General features: G+C 37.5%; 2 protein-coding genes across 3 annotated transcripts in view; one reads left to right on the forward strand and one right to left on the reverse strand.

Annotated features, from left to right (window-relative positions):
- Positions 1-2873, reverse strand: part of ogre (optic ganglion reduced) — a 9554-nt gene extending 6681 nt beyond the window's left edge. Inside the window, exon 1 of the mRNA XM_018444896.1 lies at positions 1105-2873. Within this exon, the coding sequence (XP_018300398.1) occupies positions 1105-1353 (249 nt within the window). The 5' untranslated portion in view covers positions 1354-2873. The remainder of the gene's footprint in view (positions 1-1104) is intronic.
- The window catches only part of KFase (kynurenine formamidase), a 127160-nt gene that overhangs the window by 74626 nt on the left and 41815 nt on the right, over positions 1-10719 (forward strand). The gene's annotated exons all lie outside the window — the stretch shown is intronic.

Consider the following 10719-nt stretch of genomic DNA (forward strand, 5'->3'; position numbering starts at 1 on the left):
TATATATATATATATATATACATATATATATATTATATGATTTAAGGACTAATGTTCATTTCTATCTCAATTTAGTTTAATTGTAATTCTTAGTTCAACTAATTCATCTTTTTATAGTTCTAACGATTAGAAAAATATGAAAAGTTGAACTGACATTTTTAATTTACATTGATAAAAACGAGCATAAATTAGAGTTCGAATGTTCTGTGATGTTTTTATTCTTATCATTTTATATAAATAAATTGATATTACCTTTTACCCGCTTTGGCTCGTTTTTTATCTTGGTCGGTTTCTTTAATGTATATTATATTTTATGTTGTCGATAAAATCGAAGTATTTTGGATAAAGTTTGGGATCGAACCATATCATGAGGATCTGTGATCATGTATAAGTCGATCGTTTTCATACAGAAGTACATCTCATCCCATATTCGATTTCCGCCGTCAATTTTTACCATCATTTTTTACTATCGAATTTCATTTCTGCCGATAGCGTGCGGCAAGTTTTCTGTATAATCCATAACGAGAGAGAGAGAGAGAGAGAGAGAGAGAGAGAGAGAGAGAAGACTTTCCCGACAAATTTTACACAACAAATAGAAATTTATTTTTTCAGAATCTTGACTTGCGCGCGTTTGAATGTTTAACAGAGTATAAAGCAAATTGAGAATTTAATGTAAAAAAAATTATCTTAAGAATTTAATGTAAAAAAATTATCTTAAGAATATAAATTTCAGAACAAGCCGATTTTATAAAAATGTCTTAGGCTACTTTCCATTTGGTGACACAAATCGATACAGTGTAGTTTTATCTTTGTTACTGAATGTTAAGAAAATTAATGTTTGTGTCGACTTGTCACTAAATGAAAAATACTCCTTCGTTATCTCATACTTCATTACTTTGTCAATATTTTTCTTTACTGTTGTTCACCTTGACATAAAAGACTTCTCTCCTAGTAATTAAAAATAATTTCAGACATTTTTATTATAGTCAACGTCATGAAATTTCGATCAGTAGCGTGCCGGTTTAAGGACGAAGTATCGATGAAGAGAGCGAGAACGATTACGTTCGTCGAAGATCAGAATAGGTACGATCGAAAATCACACACCTGTCGATTGAACGCGTCTGGCATGGTGAACGTGGATGTTATCCAGCAGTAAGTATTGATGGGATTAGTAGGCAGACCCTGGACGATGCATGAGATCGGGTTACCGACGTATTGGGTGGCCGTGACGAGCAACGAGCACGTGAACAGCAGTACCGTGGTGAAGTGGTTATGCAAACGAAACAGCACAGAGTCCGTGACGATCTCCTGCCGCTTCAGGTACTTGCTCAATCCTCCCAGTAGCTTATACATGATTGCGTCGGGGTGTTGCTATCGAGCCACGAGGACGACGTCCTCTTCGACGAAGAGGCTTCCCAAAGATGAGGATCACCTCGACCGCCGCCGTAGTTGCCGCGCGCCGGCCACCACCTCCACCTCCACTGATACTACCAACACCACGTGCGATCCTCAAGAGTGCGCGAGGCTACCTCTTCTCTCGGCGGATTATGAATTTTAACGGCGGTTCAGGACAGTTCAGGACCACGAGGACGTACCATCAACCGGCACTAACGAGCGTAGCTCATCCACCGCGCTCTCGCGCGAACGAAAGCAGCAAAACGAAACGAGAGAGAGACACGAGCGTGCACGGTTGTCCACGCGGCGTGCCTCTCTACCTCCCTCCTCTTTTCTCCTCCTTTCGTCTCGCCTTCTCTCCGGTGCCCTGCCGCTTCGCCTTCCTTTTCTATTGCTCCTTCCCCACCTCTCTCTCTCTCTCTCTCTCTTTTTGTCTCTCTTTCTCCCTCTGTCTCTCACTCTCTCTCTCTTTCTCTCCCTCCTTCCGTGCCCTTCTTTTACAGTCTCTCTTTCTCTCCGTAATCCCTCTATCCCCGCCGGGGATCCTTCCTTCCCTCGACTCTCCGCGCGAGATCGGTCACCGAACCACGCTGGACGAGTTCCCGACGAGTCCTCGACGTGTTCCAGTTCCTCCTGCGAGATCGCCGGACTCACGCGTCCGCGTGAATCATTTAGCGAGCGGGTAATAAAAGCGCTGCGCCGGTACAGGAGGGGGAGGAATAGAGAGAGCACGAGGCGCAGGATGAGTCTTCGCTCTTCTCGCTACTTCCGTTTCCTCGACAGCCTCTCCTCTCATCCCTGCCGTTTCCGCCTCCCTCTTAGTCTTCCTCTCTCTCTCTCTCGCTCTTCTTAAGATAATTTTTTTATGATTATGATCCTTCTCCACAATCTTTTCGTGTTTAGCCGAAGAGAATTCCTTTTACAGTTATCTCTTCAGGCAAATATTCTTCCGTTCATTATCTATTGAATTCCCGCGCGTTCTGTTAGCACCCAACCGCGACGCGACGCGACGTGTAAACAAACGCGGCGTCACGCGCTGCAAGGATCTTCCTGACGCTCCCGCGTCTTTCCTCTTCCTTCAGCGTTTTGATTTCTCAAGCGATTACCCTCGATCTCTCCAACGATCCCTCCCATTCGCGAGCGCGCGTTAAAGGTAAAGAGCTAAGGCCGCCGGGCCTCGTCGTAGACGCGTAGACGCGTTCCCTTCTCGAACACGTGAGCGATTTCCCCTTCCCCCCCTCTTCTCCCTTCGATACCGCGGGGAACTCGTGCCAGCGCGGAGCGACGGTACTCTCCAGAGAACACAACACGGCCGCACACCGCCGTCGCGTATCGAGGAAGCGACACTAACTACCAACTGTCAATCGCACCAATCCCCCCTTCTCTCTCTTTCTCTCTCTTTCTCTCACTCCTCCATCTCCCTTCCCGACAAAATTGTCCCCTCCTTCACTCGAGGTACTGCTTCGTGCACGCACGATGCGAAACAAAATTGTGCGGCGGCGAGACTCTAGGTGCTGCGTCTTCTGTTCCTCTCTCGCGCGGAGGAAATAAATGTTTCCCTTTCCTCTCTCGCGCGGAGTCTCTTTTCTTTTTTTTCCCCACAAAAATTACCGTGAGACAGCCGCAGCATAGAGTGCCGGCGTGCGGCGTGCGTGCGTGCGCACAAACAGCAATACCTTGAGCGGCGACTGACGAGAAGTCGCGGTTGTTTGTTGTGTCGTCTAGGGGAAGGGGGCTCCGGAGAAGGGACGCAGGGGACGGTAGGGGGCCCAGCGAGGGTACCAAAGGACCGACAGAACGCCAGAGCAACACGTACACAGGGAATGGCAGGCAAGGGGAAGGGAGATCGGTTCGTGCATGGGGAAGGATACCCGACGGAGGGGGGGGGAGCTTGACGCGCGTCTCTCAATTCGCTATAGTATGTACATGTCGACAATGTACAGGGCGTGCCACGCGTTCATCTACCCGTTGCGTTGCCATCATCCTTTTTACAGGCGGCATTTGGTTCAGGAATAGGGGAATTAGGGGACGACCCTATATATTGCCGGCACGCATATGTGGAGTTGTCTGGCGTCGTCTCCCTTCTTCCGCCCCTTTTTTTGGATAGTCTGAAGGGAAATCGAGACCCCAGAGATTTTGTGGTCGGTATCTTCCGACTCGCGTACACTTCGGTAAAGAGGGAGATGGGAAGGGAGCAAAGAGGCAGGAATACGCATTGGTTATATTCTTTTGTTGTACGTTTGTCAAGTCATTCTTCTGGGTAAATTTCGTAGAATGATACAATATTACAGCGCGAGATAATTTCTAGAGATATCGATTAGGACGTATCATTCGAAACGTTTTCGTCGTAAGCGATTTCTCCGAAGCATTATGTTTATTAGAAAGATACTCCTGTTGTCATCATCTCGTGAATATTAAAAATTATCTCAATTATGTAACAATTATAATTTTGTAATAACTGTGAATCGGAATATCTTGTTGTGTAAGGTTTCATCAGACTCCAATCTAGTTTCTAATCTTGATTGAAATCAGTATTGTACTCGTTATATAATTGAACATTTCGTGGAAGTAAATCATTTCAGCCGCGGTTTTCAATGAGCAGCAGCCTTTTGTATTTGTCAGTCAACGACGCGTAAAAACATTGACGAAGATGGTCAGAGATAAAGTGGAGAGACGTGCTAAAACTGTTTAAAAAGAAGAACTTGCAATGTTCACGCATATTCAAGCTGCTGGAGTATACAAATACTCGTATATGTATATGAAGATGTCGAATCGCAGTTTATCTTACCAAGGAGAATTAACGACGAATTTCATGGCTGCTATGTTGGCTTTTATGCTTCGCATAAGAATTTCCGAAAGTCATGCGAAGAGATATGAATATTAATAATTAGAAAGAACTTTGCACTTCTATTATTAAATAGAACTTTGCATCTCTATTATTTGAAATTATTTGAAATTTTACACATTACAGGAAGTATAATAAAAGTCATTACCTTTCATCATAATAATGCGAAATTATTGTATATGAATTTCTGTATTTTCCTAACTAGAATATGAACTTCGGTTGTATCTTTCTATTAGAATTTTACGTGTTATATATTACGTATATCATAGTAATTTTACGTTATATATATTATTAGAATTGATTCTAATAATTTTATTCTACTTTAAGTCCGTTCCACATTCTCGCTAGTACAGCTACGAACAAGTTCTTCGAGCAAAAATAACGAAGTCTTGTTTGCCCTTGCAAGATTTTTCGTATTCCTCGAACTTCTTAGCGAGAAGCAGCTTTCCATCTTATCCTTCAGTTTTTGCTTCTACATCTGTACGCTTGTTGATATTCGAAACTCATTTACGAATTGGCGGTTCTCATTCTCGTTTTTCTTTTCCAACGTTGAAACGAGATTTCATAAAATAATAGAATAAGATTAAAGGTAACTTTTTGAAAGTGACATAAATCGAAATAGTTTCGAAATTTTTTACAAAATTTGTTTAAAATATCTGTGCTTATAAGTTAAATGTATATATTTTTGTTTATATATATATTTTTTTTATTTATGTTATATATTTATATATATAATATATAAATTTATAAACATATTTTTTATTTATATATATATATTTTTTATACAATAATAAAATATAAATGAAAAATCAAAATTATTAGATCAATCATTAACAATGATTTATTTATAAATAATTTATTTATTAATAAATAAATGTTTCTTAGAATTAACATTCACATATACATACCGTACTTTCACAAGAAGAATCAAGTCAAATATAAAAATATTCAGGAGAGAGAAAAGAAAAAGTTTCGTACTTTAAAATTAATTATATATATTATGATGGTATCAAACATATATGTAAGTTCGCTCAAGAACAATCACAAATTTGCTTTTTGCAAATTCTCTGGAAGTAATGTAGATATTAATAACGTTGTAATGGTGTTACCTCCGAAGAAACTATCTCTATTTTGAATTGTCATTTTTCTTTAGGAAGTATTTAAATTCAACTTGTGTATCACTTTTCCTAATTGAAGTATTTAGAATCGATGTATGTACAACGCAATCTGCAAATAATATGAAAGTTGAAAAATTTTAACTTGTGTCACTTTTCTTGCGAAGAGATATAGAAAAATATTAAGCAAAATTTAAAAAATTATAACGTTTATAATTTTTCAAATTTTCTTAGCACTTTGGTCGCCATGTATATTCAATTAGACAATTAGATATATACCTAGGATTAAGGCACCATTTGTATATCAATTTGAATATATACGTATTATTACTTATAAGTATTTAAAAAAAACACGAAATTTTTTAATCATATAAATCAATTTGTAATTATGAAAGTTTCATAGAAGTTAGGTATAAAATTATATAGTGTAATGCCAGGGATCAATTACAAAAATCCGTGTGACAATCAAAGTGCTATTAACTGCGTTTGGCGGAAAAAACAGTTTTGCAGCACAGTAAAAAAAATTGTGTATTTGTGATGGAAACGGTCCATTCACATTCTTGTTAATAGTTTGTGTTAAATTTTTTAACTTAAATTAACATTCGAGTGTTAATTTAACATATGTGATTATGTTATTTACAGATTTTGTGTTAAACTGATATTCAACATTTCTTCAAAATGACACAATTTATAGGTAAGTAAACAAATAACGTAAAAATAAAGTGTTTTAAAACGTAAATTCTAAGATGAATGAATAAAATATGGATTAATTTAACATATCATAAATATTAATTTTACTGAAAAAAAATGTTTCCACGATTTGTTTACAAATTGTATCGGTATTCACTTTTTTATATTTATTCTCTTACATAAATATTTGTGTAACCTTGTAACATATTCATCTTATATTAAATTAACTCAAAAATTTGAGTTTGGGACATGCGATTTATGTTAAATTTGACACACTTTTTCCAACGATGAACTGTTGTAAGATTCTTTAATATGATTGCTTCTTGCTTTCAATTCTTCACTGGATTTAAATATATAAACATATTAAAGAATAAAAAAAGAAATTTACAAATTGCCAAATTTATTTTTTCTGTTGAACGTATAGCCTTTATCATTTTAGACGATTACTGTAACCGCAAAATGCGAAGTTTTCTTACGGTCTTTTTCGGAGAAATCTCTAAATAAGTACAAGTTTCCATGTAATATTATCTTATCCTTGAGGAAAAATTTGTTACATTTTCCTAAAATATAATAAACTTCTGTTCAACTTTATTATCTCGCACAATCATCGTGACATTAATGTTGCATGCTATGAGTAACTCGTTCGTTTGTATAAAAACTCCAAGTGTGATCCGTGAGCTTCAGCGATGACTCATTCGCGTAAATGCATCGGAAGTGAGAATTACTACGAATTCGATTCCATTCATACGAACTCGCGGATGCGTAAGGACGTTCATAATAATCTGCGCATCCGCGGACTTTGCCACATCCGCCGTTACGTTTTTCGTCGTCTCCACGATGACAATATCTATCGATGGACCAAATGAGCGAGAGATGACGCAACCTCAGGCAGTCTGTATGCATCTTATGCAACGCGAATATTGTACGAGCTGTTCGTATCTTCATCATAAACTTTGTAATTTTTTTACACTGCTTTGCCTCCTTGAAAATAATTGTATCCTTGAAATGAACAAGATGATTTCAACAGAAAGCATAACTTTATTAAATTACGTTTTACCGTCAACAGCTCGAGAGTAGTTTAAATGTGTATCTTTTCTCTCGCGTACATATTGCAGTTTTCGTAATAAAGTATGCAGTCAATTATCTCAATAATCAAATTCGTTACAACATCAATGCCACACAAGAGCCGTGCTTTGTGCTAATTTTCTTTGTTTCTTTGCTAATTAAACCGAATACGGAAGAATCGACGAAGAGTTCACCGCATCTTTAGTACGTCTTTAAACATCGTTATCTTAATTAACATCCGCCCACATACGCTGTCAACGAACCGTTTGTGGCATACAGGTCGAGAAAAATCGCCTTCGCTCTCCAGAATTTTTCCATAGAGATTCAGAAGCCGCTATTGTTGGAACCGCCGACGCACACAATGGAATACGTTTGTTCCCGTGACTCCTAAACGCCTTTAAAACTCAGCCGATTGATTCTCATCGTAGCTGCCGCTTCGTCAGTTGTCCTCGTTAACTATTCATATTGACCATTGCATCGCTTCAGGCATGCGTGTGCAGCTATGCAATGCGTACCTTGATAATAAGTCACGACGGCGAATGTAATTTGTATTTTTTTCCATCGCGATGCGCGTTAAGGACATGATATATTTCATTTTAATCGAAGAATTACGTGTGCAAAAGTATATAGATGTTGCTTTATTCAAATTTTCACGATGCTACAATATCTTTAATTTTTTGCAGAAAGATCTGTATGTTCATGAAAAAAAAACGATTTTGTTAAAGTAATTAAAAATTTAGCTGGATACAGAAAATAATTTTAAAATAATTTTAAACTATCAGAATAATTATGTAGAACGCTGAAGCTGATTGCTAGAATATTACATATTTTTCAGTATTACTCACTATACTTGAATTTCCTACATAATCATTTTGATGATCGAATAAAATTATTTTTAGATCTACCTAAATTATTAGATCGACAAAACTGTTTAGTTTATGTAGGAGGAAGTATCCTCCTACATAATTTTGTTCGATCATCAAAATAATTATGTAGAAAACTCAAGCATAATGAGCAGTATTGCAAAAAAAGTTTTATATTCTAGCAATCAACTCAGCATCCTACATAATTATTTTGATAATTCAAGACAATTATTTTTAGATTTGTATTCAGCAAAATTTGTAGATACTTCAGCAAAATCGTTTTCCTTTCGTGAACATAGAGATTTTTTTGCAAAAATTAGAGATACCGCAGCATCGTGAAAATTTAGATAGGGCAATATCTACTTTTATAACTCATCTATTAAAATGAAATATATCATGCCTTTAACGCGCATCGCGATGAAAAGATAGAAATTACATCCGTCATCGTGATTTATTATCAATACAACTAAATTTTTAAATATTTTAGCGCAGAATCGTTCTTTCTTTCGTTAAATAATTTTTTTTCTATAATATATATATATATAAATCTTATTCAGTTCTGATCGCAGAAATTGTTTGGTGCTATTTCGAAGAAGTGATACAGAATTCTTCGTTCATAATCTTATTTATTCTCTCACGTACGAATTATCTAACGAGCTATATACAAGTGAACGGAGAGAAACGATTGCTCGAATTACAGGTATCTCCCAATAAAAATGGAAATAATTACACACGACCGCTTTTTATTAGGGCTCGTCAAGTTCCTTAACCTCGACGGACCTTTCACTTCTATTCTTTTTTTATTCGCTTTCGGTACGTTGTCCGGCGAAGCACTTCGATCGCGACCGTAATTCATCCCGCACACGTGGAACCATGCATTCCGATCTCTCGAACGCCACCATAGGTCGAACAAACCGGTTTATAAGAGGGTCACAAAATTGAAAATCGTTGTGACTCAATTTTGTGTCATTTGTTTAATGAATTCGTGCAGCGATAGTTTCCACTTTGTCGCTCGTTCAACGCTTGAAAAGTATATTTTAAACCTGAAGCTGAAATATCGGTCATTCTACTTTTAAACCTGATTTCTTTGTAGTTTGTCACATTGTCCCTTTATTTTACGAGTCAAAAAGGTCAGATTAGTTTATGGCGAAAAAAAATTTTTTATACTTTTCAAATATTCCAACATTACACCAAAATATATTATATTTAGTATTAGTTTTTAATATTTATATAATATTTATTATTACATAATACTTATAATATTGAATACATCGCTTTAAATCTGCGTTTCGCATTTCTCTTGGAATGACAGAGTCAGCTGTAAATGACGTGAAACAAAATGTTATTTCTAACATCTGGAAAAAAATATATATACGAAATAACACGCACACATAATAACTCGCTCATACATACACGCAATGTCGTACATCTGGTGTCCTAGATAGATTAAGAGCAACCTGTTGCTCATGTATGAGGATATTTAATGTTCGTCGTGTTATATATATATTCACCATGTGGTGTAAGAAAAGAGATATACGTCACCGTACAAGATTGCTTATTGTTGATCGAGAAGTTTCCTCTCCTCAAACATATCTCACACATCTCTTATTAACTTCCTGGAAACGCACGCGCATCAACGTTTATGGATCAAGACGACTCATTCATGAAGCGACTAAGACGGATCTTTCAAAGAATACGAGTATATCTGCATTAGTGCATGCCGAGAGCATTTTCGAGATAAACGAAACCATCTAGACTTGCGACGCGCCGGAATGTGCAACATATGCATCATGTTGCGCGATCACGAACCTACATCCGTCTAAACCACAGATTTTATCTTCTTTACGTGAAGACGATTCGCGCTACCCGCGGCATGCAAATATCGCGGGCGCCCTTGCAACATATCGCGTGGATGCATCTGAATTTTCTCACGAAGATCCGGTATAATAATCCTCTGACGAAAAATGAACCGCGTTCTGCATTGCATACACGCATTCGACATTCGATTCCCGCAAGTCCCACACGCCATCGGCATATATTCATTGCGACTGTATACGAAGACGTATATAACGCCTTCGGAAGACCATTGCTGTTAAGAACTGCAATTGTTTACGAAACAAAAAATTGTCTTTCCAACGATGGTGGAAAGAAATAAGGTGTGCTCATACCGAAGATGCGTTTTTGTATCGTTCTGCGCATCGTATCAACGTCATTTTTAAATTTCTGTATTTATGGAAAGGTGCTCTAGGTTAGTGATGCCGTTTTCTGAAATCAAATCGATTCTTTTGACAATCGATTCATTTTCAAGGCCACGATTTTTTTATTCGATTCAAGAGAAAAAAATCGAACGATTCTAAAGAATCGAAAAAAAATGCTACAAATGCTTCGAAGCATTTTTTAATTGATCAATTAATTAAATTCTTTCTTCCGATTGATTAATTTAAAGCTTCGAAGCATTTGTAGCGTCAAGTGGACTATATCTTATATCGTTTTCGATTGGGGTCCACTGGCTGCACTCAGTGTCAAGAGCGTGTTCGATTGGCAGTGCGCACTTGGCTAGTGTCACGTATTTATTTGACCGCACGGCACTCGCGTAGTGCGCACTCAGTGCGCACTCAGTGCGCACTAAGTGGCACGAGATATTTTGGCTACGTTTACACCGTGCGTTTAGCCCGCGACCTATACGATAGATGTCTTTGTTTAACCTACAGGATAAACAAGAACATCTATTGTATAGGCCGCGGCC

The sequence above is a fragment of the Mycetomoellerius zeteki genome, unplaced genomic scaffold, assembly GCF_001594055.1.
Source record: "Mycetomoellerius zeteki isolate Tzet28-1 unplaced genomic scaffold, Tzet1.0 scaffold155, whole genome shotgun sequence".
NCBI classification, from domain to species: Eukaryota; Metazoa; Arthropoda; class Insecta; order Hymenoptera; family Formicidae; genus Mycetomoellerius; species Mycetomoellerius zeteki.